Source organism: Poecilia reticulata, linkage group LG5 (genome assembly GCF_000633615.1).
Source record: "Poecilia reticulata strain Guanapo linkage group LG5, Guppy_female_1.0+MT, whole genome shotgun sequence".
NCBI classification, from domain to species: domain Eukaryota; kingdom Metazoa; phylum Chordata; class Actinopteri; order Cyprinodontiformes; family Poeciliidae; genus Poecilia; species Poecilia reticulata.
In genome coordinates, this window is record NC_024335.1 from 11058179 (window position 1) to 11076474 (window position 18296).

Consider the following 18296-nt stretch of genomic DNA (forward strand, 5'->3'; position numbering starts at 1 on the left):
CCCCCGCCCCCTACGTGTAAACAATACTGTAAGCAGTTTGACTCTTATTCATCACCTCTAAAATGAAACTGTGTGGAGATCAGTGGCTGGGAGTTCAGTGAACTCATGTAGAGTAGAGAGCAATTCAAAACAAAGTAAGACTAGGAACTGTATCCTTAATCTTAAACTCTTTTATTGACCCAGAGGTGTAATTAATTAGACAAAAATTGTGTTTAGATTTGTTTAACACAGGAACCACCAGCAAAGCAGCGCCGCTGAAAGAACCTGGTCAGGATAAAATACAACATTATTAGCTGTGTAGTGATTTCCTTTAGTTCAACAAGAAAGCACCTTTGCAATACAAAAAAGAAGTTTACATGGCAGCAGCTCACTATAGTTCTACGAAGGGAAAAGCTTTTCTGGGTTAAGAAAATTGTCAAGATTTCTTAAATGCGAAGTTATTGTATGTTCCTGCTCCTTTCCTGCAGTAGACAGACAAATGTCACGTTGCCATGAGTTTGTACAAAAGTGAATACATTCTCAAAGAAGTGAAAGGGTAGTCAGGAGAAGACTTTTAGCTGATATTTGCCGTTTAATAAATCTTAAACTGGAAATGTTTATATCAATTCTATAGTAGTATAGCATTTATTAGACACTGTAACTTTCATCAGAGAAATCTGTTGCTATTTTCTGATCTAAATAACTTGCATATTACTCTAAAATTGTGGGGTTTCTTATGTTTTAGGCTGCAATAATTAGTGCCACTAGGATTTCAGTATGATTCAAATATCTAATAGTGTTAGAACTAGACTCCAATTTTATTTTACTTCAAATAAAGATGTCAATGTAACGCCTTACAGTTTGGTTTCACTCAGAATTACTGAAACAATTGCATGGAAATGCATTCAGTTTCTCATTTTGATTAATTCATAGATGAACTACTGTAAATTCAAATCTTCTCAGGATTAACCCTCAAGTGATTTATTATTTTTAACAAGCCAAGAAAGTATACTAAAAAACTATTTTTTTAAGTGAACTCATGAAATCATTTTGTTTGTTTATCTCTTTTCTCTCCCCTGGGGCAGTTTTTTGTAATTAAGGAAAAATGCCAGTTGCCCTCGGAGGGCCTCAGGGCTACACGCCACCTGAGGGTGGCTGGGGTTGGCTGGTGGTGATTGGGGCCTTTATCTCTATTGGCTTCTCCTATGCAACCGCCAAGTCCATCACTGTCTTCTTCAAGGAAATCGAAGTGATATTCAATGTGACCAGCAGCCAGGTGTCTTGGATCTCCTCCATCATGTTAGCGGTCACATACGGTGGAGGTGAGCTGCACCCCACATCACAGGCTGTTGATAACACTTGACATTTAGCACATCACGAAGCTTGACTGAATCAATTCTTAGCTCTTAGCGTGAGTGTGAAAGATTTATTCCTGCTGTGTTTAGTTAAAAATCAATCTTTTAATTTTTTTATTTTTTTACTTTTTTGGTGAAATATAGCCTTTTACAAAAGTCTCTCATACCGGGACAAAGAGGCCCCCTATTCTCACACTCATACAGCAGACCAGATTAATAAATATGTCATTCTGGGAGAAAAAACAGAACAATACTGGAGCTCTGCTATTGAAGTGCTTTTGCAACACTATCTGTCTCAGAAGCAGATGAATAGGCTTTCCTTTGTGTAGTCTTTTCCCTTGTTCTTTGAGAGTGGAAGACCACCAGGAAGTTTGACTGTGTTGTTGTACTGATGGTGGGTTGAATGATATGGTGGATGATGTCACAAACTTCTGGACAGTTGGATGGTGATAAGACCCTTTTCATGTGCTCAAACAGAGTGGAGTTCAAAAGGAGCTTTCATTGTCCCACGTGGCTCTCAAATCAAAACACAGTTGTGATCTTTACTTTTATTAAAAAAATTACTTTTTTTCTACATATTTCTTAAAACTTTCATTAGGTTTTGTCAGTATAACACGAGACAGATAATATGTGGAAAAGAGTCGCCTACTCCCCGTGGTCCTATTGCCATCTTCAGAAGTATACCGCCCCTGGTCAGAAACAACCAATCAGAGCCAGGAGGAGTGTCAGCGCTGTCAATCACACTCCTGTGTGTAGTGTAGCAGAGAGAAACAATGTGTGTACATGAGGTTGGTTGAAAGTGCTAAGCCCCTCCTCCTGGCTCTCATTGGATGTTTCTGACCGAGAGGCAGAGAAGCTTTAGTTTTTTTAGAGACTGTTTGTCTCTTATTATACTGTCAGGTTCTAACAAATATGTAAAAATTGTTTGTGTACTCCCTCCCGACCCCACTAAGGAACATGGGTGTAAAGAAAATGGATGGATGGATGTTTGTGTACTCTGTATAATGATCAAAAATAAAATGATATTTTAGAGAAACAGGACGCATAAAGCCACGTCAAAAATAGTTTCTCCATAATGTTGGATTCCATTCACAAATTAAACCACATATTTAAAAATACTGCATAAAGACACATAGCATTTCTTTCTCACAATTAGACATAAATATGACTGAACCTTTCATATTTCAGGAAAGGTATTCTGGAATTTATGCTGATAAATTCCAGCATAGTGTCGTTTTTTCTTTCTTCAGACTCAGAGTTTGTGTTTGCTCCATTTGTATTTGGTAGAATTACCTTTCGATCTGTTAGACTTGGGGTAAACATTTTGTTTATCCACAATGGACTGCTATAGACTGCAGAAGTGGTGTAGCTGCACCAGGTTTGTAGACTGCCTTACTCCAACACACTTTTTCATCTTTGCCCACAAATTTCTATTGTCATTTCGAAATACTGACGTTCTTGTCCTTAAAATGCTTTGTATCTTATTTGACTTTACTATTAGAGCCCTTGTCCGTTTGAAAGATTCGTTTTGATCTAAGCCGTAGCTTCTTGAGATGTTTCATCAATGTTTGAACATAATGTTTTTTCCTCGTGATGTCATCTATTTTGGGAAGAGCACCAGTCCCTCTGCAGCAAAAACATTCACACAATGTGATGCTGCCACAGTCATACATCATGGAGATGCTCTTCTCTTTTCTCCACTCTTTCACATGGAACATTAGACATTCTGGCCAAAGATGTCAAATTTTGTTTCATCATGCCAGAGGGCATACTTCCAAAAATGGAGGTCTCTGTCCCTAAGAGCATTTTCAAATTAGTTAATTTATATTGTGTTTAGGATAATGGTTGCTTCCGCTCTGAGTGGCCTTTCAGCCCATATTTTTACTTCAGTTGTTTGCCTGTGGATAATGAAACTCTCCTACCAGCTTCAGGGACAATCTTCACAAGCATATTATATTATATTATATACCCCTACAGATAATGAAACTCTCTTACCAGCTTCAGTGACAATCTTCACAAGGTCTTTTGTCTGTGTCATCTGGTTTACGCACATTGTTGCACTCAAACACTTTCAAAGAACCCATCTTCTTCCTGAAAAGAAAGGAGCTTTTGAGTATCTGAAAAGTGAAAGAACTTGCTTTGTGATGGTTCCCATTTATTCTATTGATATTTTACATAATTTAGGAAGCACAATTAACCATGCCACATGTTTATTATATACTAGAAACAACTGAAATGCCTCTTTCAGTGTAAGGCTTCTTTACAGCCCAACATAACCATCGTGTTGAAATCCTTACAGGAATCAATGCTGCTTCGGGTTTGGCATCCAGTTACCCTAGCAAGTTGGTGCTAGGGTAATTTCCTACGTGTCGATGTAGGAAGTTACCGAGTTATAACGTGAGATTGTTTGATTAACCTTAATCCTATAGAGGGGTGTATTCAAGCCGTTTACCCATTCAAATAAATAGACTCAAGCTTTTGCGTGGTTAGGTGAAGTGAATTCTTCACATGTTTTTTCATGTGACCTGCTGTAACCTGCTGTGCCATAGATCCCTACACAAAGGACAACAGGAGGAACCTTAACCTTTTACTCCTACAGTACTAGGATGCTTTGGGCCCACTCGTCCCCTTAGAGGGAACAGTCTCAATACAAATCAATACCAACTTGTTCTGAAAGATCACCTTTGTCCACTTATGAAGCATCTCTGCTCAATAGAAACTGTGTCATACAGGATGAGATTGTTCCCCATTGACAGAATATGAGTTTTCAGTGAGCAGAATAGTAAATGGGAAAATATCTAAAATCCTATAAAATCACAAGTTTACAACTCAACTGAATATTATGTGTGACAGACATTGAGACAAATGAATTTCATTAATCCATCCATCCTTCCTTCCATCCATCCATTAAATTCTGCTTATTTGAAATGAAGTCACGACTAAAGTCTAAAAGGGAAACTAAGACAAACATTTCCACAGTGACTCTCTCCAGCTCAAGGTTGCAGGATGCTAAAAGTGTTCCCAGGCCAAAAGGAACAAGTAGTCTTGATCAAGACACAAATATACTGGAGCTCCTGTTTAAGGCAGAACGTCACCCCTGAACTCAGAGAGTAGCCCACTTTTTCTTGGTAGATTATTAGCTTCTATCATATTCCTAGAATTCAAGAATATCAGTATTATTACATATACCTTCTTTTCATACTGCACATCCTTCCTCCTTAACCTTGATGTGGTAACAGCCCCATTTGATTTTACTCAAATGTGTACATGACAAAGTGTTAGTCCATATTCCCTTAATCTTTGCAAGTCTGGAGAGAGCTGGTGCCTATTTCCAGGGGTCGATAGGTGAGATGTTAATGGCTTCCTAGACAGGTCACTAGCCTGTCAGAAGGGAATGATTTGATGTAAGAATAATAATTCATGCAAATATTCACATGAACAGTTAAGCTCTGCATTGTATTATAACCCAAAATAAGACAAAGAAATGTTTTATAGATCTGTATATTCATTTTGACACTCTCAGCACATCAACAGGAGTAGTTCAGTAATGGTGTAGTGTTGCGTATTTCTGTACTCCTTTAATTTTTGATACATCACGTTCATAATATTCTACCATGGTTTGTATCTGACCTTTATACCCTAAGCAACCCTCTCTGCAAAGTGGAAGGAAGGAACTCATTGTTTGCGTGGAGATGGCCTGCATTACAATTTAAAAACCCTTTGTCTTGCGCCATGCTGGCAAATGAGTTTGGACAACCTCTAAACAAAAACTGTCAGTTTCCATTTAGCTTCATTGGGGACTGCAGGGATTTGGCAGGGAGGCAGAAGTGTCTTCCATGTGGTTCCTCATACTCATTTAGGCTCATTGTTATATGTGCTAGATGGAGATGGTGTTTTGCTTTCTGAAGTCTGCATGCATTTTAGTCAATTGTCTGCAAGTCATAGAAAAGTCATAAATTTTTCCCTTGAATTCAGTATACATTTTGATGAGGTGATCCACACATTTCCTATTCAGCCAGTCTTTCAGTAATAAGGGTGACAGGTGCCAAAAATGCCAAAAGGGCAAAAAAAAGAAGAAATTCTTTCATCTTCCTTTTGCAGATCAGTGATCACTGATACTCTCATACACACATTTCCAGAACACACACTTTAACTTGTCTGAAGAGTTTAATATTTTAAAATAAATCCAAGTCAATTAAAAAAAGAATACAGTGTCATTTTGTATTAAGAATCAAACACATTTTTTCAATACAATGTTTGTAGTTTTTCTGACGGATCACATTACCAATGACATGAAAACACATTTACTGCAGTGCAGTAAATGATTGAGGAAACTGTTAGAATTTGCTAAGCCACTGATGTAACACTAGAGCCCCCTTGTGGATGAATGTAAAATGTACATTTGGTCTGAGTTTCAAAATCCTGTAACTCTTTGTGACTAGTTTTGTGTTTTTAAAATAATATTCCCAGGCCCTATCAGCAGCATCCTGGTGAACAAATATGGGAGTCGTCCTGTCATGATGTTTGGAGGATTCCTGTCTGGAACTGGATTCGTTGCTGCGTCTTTCTGCAACTCCGTTGAAGCGCTATATTTTTGCGTGGGTGTAATGGGAGGTTTGTGGGTTTTTTCTTTTACTATTTTTATATTTTCATATTTGGTCATGTGAAAATTAAGTATTCACATACTTGACATTCTTTTTTTCTTTTGGTAATTTTTTTTAGGTTTGGGATTGTCTTTTAACCTCAACCCAGCCCTCACTATGATTGGAAAATACTTCTTTAAGAGACGGCCTGTAGCTAACGGGATTGCCATGGCTGGTAGCCCTGTCTTTCTCTCTACGCTGGCTCCTCTTAACACCTGGCTCTATGACCAGTTTGGTTGGAGAGGAAGTTTTCTAATCCTGGGCGGCCTTCTTCTTAATTGCTGTGTGGCTGGCTCCCTCATGCGACCAATAGGACAAAAACCCAAACCTGCAGAAAAGACCACTGAAAGGAAGAGCATTTTGCAGACCATTAACAGCTTCCTGGACCTCACTTTATTTAAACACAGGGGATTTTTACTCTACATTATGGGCAATGTTATCATGTTATTTGGTTTATTTGCTCCACTGGTGTTTCTTTCCAATTATGCAAAGAGTAAAGAAATCCCTAAAGAGAAGGCAGCATTTCTTCTCTCTGTGTTGGCTTTTGTTGACATGGTTGCACGGCCCTCAATGGGCATTGTAGCCAACACTAAGTGGATTCGGCCGAGGATACAGTACTTCTTTGCGATTTCTGTCTTGTATAATGGCGTGTGTCATGTTCTTGCTCCATTATCAGTAGACTACAAAGGCTTTGTAATTTATGCCATCTTTTTTGGATTTGCCTTTGGCTGGCTGAGCTCAGTGCTGTTTGAGACCTTGATGGATTTGGTTGGGGCCCAGCGCTTTTCAAGTGCTGTTGGGCTGGTCACTATTATGGAGTGTGCGCCAGTTTTGTTAGGGCCCCCGTTACTTGGTGAGTACAGATTTCACTAAAAAAATATACTTTTCATGTTTATACAATTTCTCAAACAGAAAGCCATCAGACAAAATAATAAATTATGACCTATTTTGTCTTCACAGGAAAGTTCAAAGACGTCTACCATGATTACAAGTACACGTACCAGGGCTGTGGGATTGTTCTCATCGTCTCCAGTGTATTCCTGTTTGTAGGCATGGGAATTAACTATCGACTGCTGGACAAGGAGAAAAAAGAAGAGGAGAGAAAGGCCAGGATGGGAGTTAGACAACCAAATGCCAGCAGGGATAACTCTGCAAAAGAGGTTGGAGAGGTTAGGAACAGTGAAGACACTGTTTAGTGCTCTATTACATGCCTGTTTGCATTTTATAACGCAATCTAATGTCCTTTGGAGTTATTTTTCTGTGAATAACTTCACATCAGCATGTCTCTGTTTCATTATATGCTGCTTTCGAACAATGCCGGCGATATCACAGACCCTTTATTAGAACCCTTGAAGCTGTATTAAACTGTCAACATAAAATACCTCGTATGCATTATTCACTGTTTGCTTGTCCTACAAGATGACATTTATGTTAAGTCAGGGGTTTTTAACTAATGTTTTTCACTTTGCATAACTATATATGCCTGTTGTATTTTAATATGTACCAGGATCACAGCAAAGCCTTATATTTTAAAATAAGTTTTCTTGTTTATTTTTTGGAGTGTACCACACAATCTATTTTTGTAGATTAGTAAGTAATTTCTCAACCCCTCAAACGTTGTTCATTCCTATAAGATATTCATTCAGCATTTGATTTATCTTGTAAACATGTTTGTAATATAATTGTTCAGCCAATTAGGATTTTTTTTTTTGGGAAGTTAATGCAATCTTGAAACACTGCTTTGTTTGCTAACATAATAGGAATATGTGGCACCATCTGCAGTTTGTTGTATTTTCTGTATATGGAAGTTACCTTAGAAAAAAATAAACATTTATTAAAACTGTTCACTTCATTCATTGTGTTTTATAACCCACATACATTAATACATCTGCTCATTAAAGATGCATTAAGTCACATTTCCTATAATAAAAAGAGCATATGAGAGAGGATTAGTATGCCCATCCATTCATTCTTTATGTAGTCCTTAGGGTGGTGGGTAGCTGGTGCCAATGTCCAGCATTCATTTAGTAAGAGACAAAGTACACCCTGGAAATTCCACCACTCCATCACAGGGCAACACAAAGTCATATTGCAGATTCACACTTGAGGACAATTTTAAGAATTCTTGCTTAAAATTGCTACAGAATTATGCATTCATTACACAAAACAGAACAAAATAAATCAAAATCTGTATTTGGAATATGATAAAATATTAAAAACGTCAAGTAACGTTCAATTTTAGTGTAAGACTTAAGAAACTTGTTGAAATTTTACTTTAGACTTTGTAGAATATAAAATAAGATCAAATAAATCTCGCCACAGTTATTACCAGCCAATGCCAGGATATATTTGACTCTTTTGTTACCCTATACTTAATTAAGTTGTCAAAACATTCGACGTTGTCCGATAATGGATGCCTCCTACCAGCTTTCCCCAGCGCCAATAACGTCCGTGACGCAGAAGTCTGTCACGCGCTTGCAGGACGGGCGGTTAGAAACCGTTAGAGGCTAGCGTTTGAGCAGGTAAGGTAACTAACTGTAAATGTCATGCAGTTATAAACTTTCATGGCATCTGTTTAGAAACAAGGACCTTCTCTGGTGACTATTTTGGCTATTTCTTAGTGAGAAATGTATTCACTCTAACCTCCATTAGCAAGCACTCTAATAACATCAAGTGAAGTCCATAACGATCCTAAAAACCGAATTCAAGCTAACCTCTGAACTAATGCAATATTTCGGTCGTCTCTGTCTTCCAAAAGTGTATATATTTTCACATTTTATATATGTTTTTTATATATAAGAATATATATATAAACGTTGTTGTCTTATTTTGTGTTGTTTCTCTCAGTTCAGGATGGACAGAGATCGAGGTTTTAGGTTCAAATTTTTGGTGCCTCCCAGAATAAGCCACAGCCATATAAATGCTGTCCGACCTCAAGGAACAGTAGGGAACCATCTTCTAAATTCAGAGCAGCAGGTAGCATCTTCATTAAAACAGGTACATTTTCTGGTAATATTGGTTGGAAATGAATTACAAAATAACCAGATGAAACTTTTATTCACAGCAAAGACCAAGTACTCTGTATAAGACTATAATAAACACATTTTCAGAGAAAGAGTACTTTTGGCCATAATATTTCTTGAAACTGCCATCACAAGGCATTTGTATTGTAGGTTTCAAGTAAAAAGAAAAAAAACGAATTAAATTCTTGGTGCAAAATAGATTATAATATGATTTATATAATGTTTGAGTGCTGTTTAAATGTTCATTTTTATTGTACATAAATGTGCAGTAATACATAAACTCAGCACTTGACTTCTGAATTGTTTATTTCTAAGAGTGTCAATTCACTTCCTGCCATTGTGAATATTGCCCAGAATAATTCCAGCTCTGGTGAGCTTTATTCCAAGCTCTTTGATGAAGTAGAGAAAATACAGTCCTGGAAGGTCAAAGTTGAAAATGACACTGCGGAGAAAGAGAGAAGACTGCAGGATAACAAAAGAACGATTGAAACCCAACGAAAAGCCATTCAGGAACTTCAGGTGTGTGTCGATTGCTTCTACCTTTCAGTAGAGCATTTGTTTATTTTTGGTTTGCATTACTATTTATTTTTGCCTTAGAGTTGTTTAACATTAAGTGTTTTATCTTTACAGTTTAGCAATGAAAGTTTAAGCCTAAAGCTAGAGGAACAAATCTCTGAAAATGAGGACCTAAGAAGCAAGTATGTCTGTATTTCTTCCAAATTTATATAAATTTATATATTTATATAAATTTATACAAGCTACAACAATGTGGATGGACATATGTGCACACCAATACTTTGTTGAAACAACTTTTTATTTAATTCCAATAAACTCTGACTGCAGATATCCAAATGGGGCAGAAATGGATACTGAGCATAGTAAAAAAATTTACTATTCTCTTTTCCTCCTAATGTTTCTTTTGTTTTTTTTCTTCCAGAACTTTATAGTTGATTATGTTTAATTTCTTACCCAGTGTAAAAAAAAATAACCTAAGACATGTAATGTTAATGAAACACAGCAGTTATATTCTACTTTTTAAAAGATTTTATTATTTATTAAAATATTAATTTAGGAGTGTGCACAATTATGCAACATTTTTTTTAGTTGAATAATATAATTGTTTTCAGATTTAAAAAAATAATAATTCTAAAAAGATCTTGAAGTAATTTTTTATATCTCAAAGACCCACATAGTTGGTGGTAGTCTACTTGTATTAACTGTTTCATGTCAAATACAAATTGTGTTCGATTTATCAAAGCTTGGCATGTCTCAGCTTGTATTTTTAACAGTAAAATACTTTGCTACACATACAGGAACAATACAACAAGGAACTTGTGCAATATACTTAAGGAAACTTTTCAGAGATCTTCTGAGAAAATGCATTTATGTAAGCAAAAAAACCTTACACATTCAATTCAACTTTTAGAAATTCTTTGCTTTGATATTAAAAGTTTACAAAATACTGAAAGATTACTGCTTTTTTGCAGTTGAATCTGAAAGGGAAGAAACACATCACCTCTTCATGGAAAATAGTGGGAGCATTAAGGTAGATTACTACTATATATTGGAGCTGGTGATTCAACATATTTAGATGACTTTTCTTGTCTGAACCCAAAAATCATGTCTTTCATTCTGTTTAATTGTAGAAACTACTTTCAGCATTTGAATCCCTCCGTATTCGAGTAGAAGCCGACCAACAAGAGATGCATAAAGGTAAAAGAGCAGTTTATTTACAGTACCTTGAAGTACATTTTATATATTAAGACTAAATGAACAATCATGACGTTATTTCCAGTTTAAAACAATTTATTATTGTCCCTTCTTTATAGTGAAAGAAGACTTGTTGCAGTTTGAAGATCTGAAAGAGAAATATCATCAGGAATATATAATGAAAGATAAAGAGGTATATTTAAAATATATATATTTCAATTGCTTGATGTGTTTTTGGAAAATAGGGAACTAGTCTTTGAATCAAATGAGTTAAAGATTTGAATGGTTATTTTTTTCAGAATGAAATGGTTCAGAAAAAACTTGAGGACAAGGAAAATGAGCTCCAGAAAGCCCTGCTAACCCTTAATGAAGCTCAGAAAGACTGCAAACAACTCCAAGACTCAACAAGTAAGATGATTATGACTATGTCTATGGGTGTATTGTTTATATATCCCAATATAGAGAAACAAGTGTAACATTTTGTTTCATAATATAAACATATACACAATTTAGACAAAAAATATGGGATTTAACTGGGGGTCATGTGTTTGCTTCATTTCCTAATTTTGATAGCAGCATTGAGTGCAGCATTAACCAATATCTAAAGTGTGAAATCAAATAACCAAACTCTTTGCTATAAGTGTATTACTGCATGCTGCCTATCTGGGCTGGACTGCAATGCACATACACTAATAAACTATTCCAAACAGCATATTTTCTACCTTAACAGAGCAACAATTTGAACTTCTCCAAAGCTTGACAACTGAAAAGGAATCTCTTCTTCAAAACCTGAAAAGTGCTGAACAATCCTGTGAAGAATTTAAGGTTTGTATTTGCCACTGATAGTAAAACTTTGCTCTTGAATTATGCTTGCTGGGGTTGAAACAATAATAATGCAAAATAAAAATAGAAAAAAGAGGAAAACACTGCTGCAGCCCTGGAAAAAATAAAAAATGAATATAAAGAGGTCATCCAAGACAAAGACCTGAACATACAGGACCTCAACAGAGTAAAAAATGAACAAGCAGAAAAACTGGAGAAGATTGAAACAACAATCAAGGATTTAAAGAATTCCCAGGCTCTGGAGATACAAAGGTTGACTAAAATCCATAAAATTAAAAGCATGTTGAAAATCTGATATAAATGATAACTTGTCATTAAATGTTTAACACTTGTTCAAGGGCCAAAGATCTGGAGGATAAACTAATGAAAAAGAGCAGTGAACTTGAAAGGAATGGAAAACTTTTAGGTAAGCCTTATCGGTGATTGATGTTGGGATCATTAGTTTAAGAGTATGCATATATTTGGTTTAATTTATTTGATGTTTTTTAAGACAAATGATTTACTCAACAGGAGAGACCATGGAAGAAGTAACAAAGAAAGAATATCTGATAAAAGCCCTTGAAAAGGAACTTGTAAGTTGTTAAAAAAAAAAATGTTTCTTTGGTAAATCTAAGACGCTGGATTCAAATGTTTGTTTTTTGTAGGAGACAGAATTAAAATCCACTGAGAGGTTGAAATTCAAGGTTGATACTTTGGAACCCAGAGTGGATGAACTTATTTCTGAGCTATCAAGGAAAGCCGAGGAAATTCAGATGTTAAGGGTAATACAAGAAAAATATGTATTCCTTATATGGATATAAGGAATAGGAATATAGGGATATTCTAGCATTCATAACACATGTGACATGCTATTTTTCTTTCTGCTGACAGGATGAAAAAGAGGTGGCATTAGATGAAAATAGTCATCTTAAAGAAGTTTGTAAAAACACTTAGTTCTTACCTTTCTTTCTTTTGACTTCCTATCGAACTTTTCTTCTTACATCATTAACTCAAACCTTACTTTCTTGTGGTTTTCCTTGAGCCTTACCTTGTGTCCATATTCTCTTTTTTGTGGTCATTATGCATATTTTATGTCCTTCCTTTCTCATTTTCTTCATCTATTCTCTGTTCTCTTTTCACGTTTGTCTTTCATGTTGAGCCTGAAAAAATGTGAAATTTTTACATGAAAATGTTTTCATAATACTGTTATGTACGCAGATCAAAGTGAAGGAACTTGAAGGGCAGTTGTCTCTTGAGATCGAGAAAAATAAAGAATGCACCTTTCAGATGGAGCAGCTAAAGGAAGACATCTTGCAACATGAGTGGGTTCAGCTCTGCAGTTACATTACTTATTATATCTACTTTTGTACCTTTGCTCATATTGTCATGTAATTTGTTAATTTAATGACATTTTTAAGAGTGAACTATGAGGAGCTGCTGTCTAGTTTTGATAAGCTGCAGTCTGAAAACATGGCCATTCAACAAGAGTTTGAAGATGGACTTTCCAAAGTAAAAGAGTCTGAGGAAAACATGAAGGTAATGCATATCAAGACATATCTTCTCATATATAAATAGGTGATGTTGCCGAAAGTAGTTCTAATTTCCATATGTCACTTCCATCATTGAATGATTTACACAGTCTGAAAACTTTGTTCAGGTAAGCGAGGAGAACATAATAAAACTCAAAAGAAAAGCTCAAAAACTGGAAGAAGAAAACAAGTGTTTAAGGTTAGTTTCCAGTAGAGGATCTAAATAACTCCATAAGTTTGTAGCCTTGAAGTGACTTATATTTTGTTTAAATAGAGATGAAATAAACACGATTAAAAAGAGAGTCAGTGGGACATGCCAAGACACTGACACTATGCAAAAGAATGCAGAGAAAATTGTGAGTGTTTAGTCTAAAGCAGTAATGAGTAGAAATGTGTGCACTTCTCAATATGGTGATTGTGAATGGTTTTGTTTGTGCATGTGTTTTGAACAGTGGGAGCATCTGCAAGAAGAGATAGCAGTAAAGGAGAAACAGATAGAAGCTGTGGAAGCAAATGTGATAAAGAAATTACTAATTCTGAAAAAAAAAATTAATTCTGTGATACTAACAACTCCTTTCCTTTGTAGCTTCAGAATCTCAGGAAGACATTTGAAAAGAAATTTAAAGTGCAAGAAGAGTTCAAGAACGAAGTATGTAACAACCATGATACTCTAGGCACTTAGCACAATACCCGAATCAAGAGGCACTGTCGTAAATTTGTCTTCATTGTTAACTCAGAATAAAATTCTCAAGAAACAAATTGCAAAAGAAACTGCTAAATGTACTCAACTAGAAAAGACGGTAAGTTGATTTGAGCTTTTATTTTTTATAAAACTTGGTCATCAGCAACAATAAACATTTGTGTTATTGTTCATTTAACTAAATGCACCCTCAATTTGTAAAAGAAACTATTTTTTTTTTTTTTTTTTGTTTTTGTTAGATCGACAAGCTTCAAACAGAATACAAGGACTACAAGACAATGAAAGAGGAAGATTATCATCAAATGCTTAAGGATCTTGAATCAAAATCAGTCTTAACAGCAGACCTTGAAAATGAGGTCAGTCACAGGATTATTGTATTGTTCTTTTCTGACATTATTCTGACTTCATTGACAATATCAAAATTAAGTTAAAATTTATGTTACAGGTACAAAAGCTCAAATTAACAACAGCAGAAGCCGTTAAGAACAAAGAAGATGCAGAGCTCAAGCGCCAGCATAAGATTGCAGATATGGTAGCACTGATGGAAAAACACAAGGTACGGTATAATTCAGTTGCTTTTGTAGTTTGAAGTAGTCTATTTGTTGTTGCTCTATTTGCTGTTTGATTCTTTATTGCTAGAGCCAGTATGACCGGATGGTTGAAGAGAAGGACATGGAGCTTCATAAAAACAAGAAGAAAGAGATAGAGGCAGTTGCTCGTGCAAAATCACTGGTATGATTTATTTATTTTTAAAAATAATTTAAGGAACTATAATTTCTTACTAATGAAAAATATTTTCTTTTTAAATCTTACATAAGGAGTCGGACTTGTCAAAACAGAAAATGGAAAATGACCAACTAAAGAAACAGTTGAAGACAAAAGACACAGAAAAGGTAGACCCCTAATTAAATAAAATATCTTTCTGGTCTTGAAAACTAAAGTTTGAAAGACTGAAAGATTTTACATGTAAATATGTGTTATTTTAAGGCACTTCTACAAAAAGAAGTAATTGATTTGAAGAAAGAAACGTCTACTACAAAGGTCATGCAGTTGTCACAAGCAAACAACAAGCAGGTAATCTCAGCACTTAGTGGGGAACAGGTAAGCAGATTTGCTATTTTTTGTACCTACCCAATAAATAATCTTTATCTTTTTAGTCAATTACACTTGACTCTGAAAAAGTGATAGATCTTCAAACTCCAGCGGAAGGCTCAATAAAGAGATACATTTTTGACTTCAGCAAGACCAAGAAAACCCCCTCCAACAAGAGTCCTTCAGTCCTTAGGAAAGCTGTAAGTTTTAATTTCCAACACATTTTACTTAAGTATAATTTTTTTTCAGGTTTTTAACTGGTCTTAGTTGTTAGGTTAGGTAGGAGATTCAATTATTAGGATTGATTTGCAATTATTGACTGATGGAGACATAATAATAGAACATTTTCAGTCCCAAAAGTTTTTTTAAATTGTTTTATCTCAATTTAGCAACTTCAGGTAGTGGCAATGATACTGATGTTATGATGTGTACTTACAGAAATTATTGTTATATTTGTATAAAGATGTGTGTTGAATTTTTAATGGTAAGGTGTCAGCCTCCAAAACACCCAGGACACCAAGTGGAACAACAGCAAAGACAAAGGTAGGCAACATTTCAGTGCTCTTTATTTACTTAGTTGTCTGGTTTTAATGAAAATTCATAATCATTTGATCAAGACAGTAAACAGTTTTCTGAAAAATGTTTGATATATCATATTTCCTCTGACTTTGCTTCATAGTCTGTTTTCAAAGAAAATACTGAGACTCCAGGAAGTAATAAAAATAGGATTGGTGGAATATCAAAGATGAAAGTAATACACTATATCTTTTTGACATTTTCCATAAGGAACAAAAATAAGCATGCCTTTTTCCTGACATTTGCTTTGTGAATTCTTTTACAGTCGTACAGAATAAGAACACCCCCTTCTAGTGAAAATGCAGGACAGTGGAGAAAGAACACTTTTGAACTTGACTCCAAGTCTGACAGCTCTGATCAAATTGATTTGTTTGTGAGTGCTACTTGTTGAAATTTGTCTTAAACCTACTTTGTTTAGCAACGTTTATTCTACAATTTCTGAAACATTCCAAAGATAATTGATGCCTGTTTTTTGTTTTTTGATAGGCCTGTCCACATGAACCGGCACCAAGTGATTCTGTTCTGCAGCACAAACGTAACATTTTCAAAAAGGTAAATATGACTATAATAATGTGTCACATTATGATACCATACAACCTGACAGGGTTGAGATGACAAGAGAAAAGAATTGAGCCATTTCTTAATTTTTTTGTCTGTTTTGTGATTTTTCTTTTGTTTGTTGCCAGATTCAGAGCCCCGTTGCTCTTAAATCACCTGGAAGTAACTTGAAGCTGGCTGCAATAAAAAGAATGAGAGACGCTGGTTGGACTGCAGTGACCAACTGCGACAAGAAAAAGAAGACTAGTGATAAAATATTTGCATAGGTAATCTCAATAGAGATCAGATCAATAGAACATTTTAGACAGATATTGTATTATTCCTTCATACATTGATTGTTCTGATGAAATAAGTTATTCTAATATCTAAAGGGTCTAGTCTTAATATTGTTCACTTAAACATGCTTGGAATTTAGAGTTCTTGAGGTTGTAGGTTTTCTTTGGAAGTTCACTGTATATGACTACAAAGCCATGCTCTGTGTTATCTAAAAATAAGCTACTTTTATGTATGTTTTGAATGAACTTAGCTTTATGGAAATTTGTAGTGTTAATGTGGTGACATTGTTGTAATTGAAAAAATATCTTATCAAATTGAAAACTTTTTTGAACAGGTTTAGTCTTAAAATTTTGCTCATTTATACGATTGTAGAGCTAATTTTGTGAAAAAACACTTGAGATGTTCTCCTTATGTGACTACAATGTCACCCTTATTGCTTTAAAGTTCTTGTGAAAAAAAGTTTTCCATAATACTGTTGTTTGGAAAAAACGTTATGCTTAAAACTGTTATCCAATTCCCTTAGTTCGGTCTACATAAACCTTTATTGTTATTTTGGTAAAGGTGTTGTTATGTGAATATATTTGTTTGGTCATTCCCACAAACTAATAAAATTAATTAATTACAGTTACATCAGTCATTGTTATTCATTATTACTTTCAGTATTACTTCCTGTTGGTAAATAATTTAATTCCACAGGTTCTTTTTAGTTCTGAAATAACACTGATCCATGGAGGAGAAATGGGATTCTGTCCATGTCCATATCAGTGGGTTATCACTGTGATTTAGCGTAGAGGTCTCTCTTTAATGAAGGAATTCAAGGCAAAATCGTGATGGTTCCGCAGGAGTGGGTGGCACATTGTCGTAGATTGGATGGGCATCATAAAGTCCTCCAGAAATAACAAGGGTGTCATCATCGAGCACAAATCCATCTGTTGAAAATTGAACAGTTGCTTTTATAAGGTTATAGTGACTGAAATTGATTGCATTTACTACATGGTAAAGCATCAGTCTTTACCTGTGCCATCTGAGGTGTCAAGACGTTGATGCAAGTACTGGAATTTATGTTTGCATTTGTAAAACATGATCATAGCTATCGTCAAAGCAAAGAGCCCAAGCATGCCGCTGAAGATTATTGTCATATTTCTCTCTGACATGTTAAGTCTCAAACCTAACAGTACAGAAAGGTAAGACGTTAAAATCATTGACATAACCAGTGGAAGAAAAATATGGTAAGTCATTGAACATGGACACAGATGCTTACCTTCTGTAGCATTCACTGAAACTGTAGATGTAGTCATGCTGTGAGATGAGTTTACAGTTGAACCTAGTGTATCAGATGTAATATTCAAATGTGTTGTAGTCTGGATGGTTTGTGTGGTCGTTGTAAGCGCAGGCGATTGTGTGGTTGGTGTAGTGGTGTTTAGTGATCCACTGCCTGTTGGTGATGTCAAGATGGTAGCTGACTGAGAAGTTTGATGTTGACTTGTGTTTTCAGTTGCAGCGACTGTAGTAGAGAAGGTATTATTGCCATGCTTTGTGCTGGTATATTTGGCTGTATCCTTGGTTGAGGTTAAGAGAGTAGTTGGAGTTACAGTCGAGTTAAGTGAAGTTGATGCTACAGTGAATTCTGTCAGGTTTAAGTCAAGGTTTGGAGTAGTTGTGAAGGTTACATTCTGGTTGTCTGTGTGTGCCATTTTAAAAGAAAGTAGCAGGAGGAAACAAACGAGGGGTGCCACGATAGTTCCCATAGAGCTTAAATCCTGTTTTGGGAAGCAAAACATGGAAATTCTTGTCAGATAAAATCCTAGCAGTAAAAAAGGTTCTACATTGTGCTTTTGTAAGCAGGTTCTTTACATTTTTAAATTTTAGATAAGAATATGTCCAGAAGGAAACACATTTAAGAAGACTGAGCATAGCTATGTACAAACACTTTAGGTTTTGTGATTACGTAACGTATTCTTTTATACTCATTTACAGTAGTAACTAAGACTACACCATATTTAAATAATTATTATTTTTTTGTTATAGAATCA

At 35.3% G+C, this 18296-nt stretch overlaps 2 protein-coding genes and 1 long non-coding RNA gene across 4 annotated transcripts; 2 read left to right on the top strand and 1 right to left on the bottom strand.

Moving 5' to 3' along the window:
• The first annotated feature begins 63 nt into the window (after window positions 1-63).
• Window positions 64-7822, top strand: slc16a1a (solute carrier family 16 member 1a). The gene is made up of 4 exons (XM_008408940.2): window positions 64-1301; window positions 5805-5948; window positions 6057-6830; window positions 6938-7822. The coding sequence occupies exons 1-4, from the start codon at window positions 1085-1087 to the stop codon at window positions 7171-7173; spliced, it is 1371 nt and encodes a 456-aa protein (XP_008407162.1). The 5' UTR covers window positions 64-1084; the 3' UTR covers window positions 7174-7822.
• A 588-nt stretch (window positions 7823-8410) lies between these two features.
• Window positions 8411-16885, top strand: sycp1 (synaptonemal complex protein 1). 2 transcript variants are annotated; one of them, XM_008408941.2, is made up of 33 exons: window positions 8411-8499; window positions 8825-8974; window positions 9355-9519; window positions 9631-9698; window positions 10314-10387; window positions 10488-10546; window positions 10647-10713; window positions 10830-10903; window positions 11010-11118; window positions 11441-11535; window positions 11621-11805; window positions 11892-11959; window positions 12064-12125; window positions 12198-12314; window positions 12424-12468; window positions 12751-12854; window positions 12951-13068; window positions 13190-13260; window positions 13336-13417; window positions 13514-13576; window positions 13648-13710; window positions 13799-13861; window positions 14001-14117; window positions 14207-14317; window positions 14401-14493; window positions 14580-14654; window positions 14749-14835; window positions 14919-15053; window positions 15343-15396; window positions 15533-15604; window positions 15695-15802; window positions 15916-15981; window positions 16116-16885. In XM_008408941.2, exons 2-33 carry the CDS (start codon window positions 8831-8833, stop codon window positions 16251-16253), a joined length of 2952 nt encoding a protein of 983 aa, XP_008407163.1. In that variant the 5' UTR covers window positions 8411-8499; window positions 8825-8830; the 3' UTR covers window positions 16254-16885. The 2 variants fall into 2 exon arrangements, with proteins under 2 accessions (XP_008407163.1, XP_008407164.1); XM_008408942.2 differs by having other exon boundaries at window positions 12820-12854.
• On the bottom strand, window positions 16311-18293 carry LOC103464687 (uncharacterized). Its single transcript, XR_001776627.1, has 3 exons — window positions 17525-18293; window positions 17279-17431; window positions 16311-17192 (listed from the first exon to the last, which is right to left on the bottom strand). It is a non-coding gene; the product is annotated as an uncharacterized LOC103464687 (long non-coding RNA).
• Window positions 18294-18296: the final 3 nt, after the last annotated feature.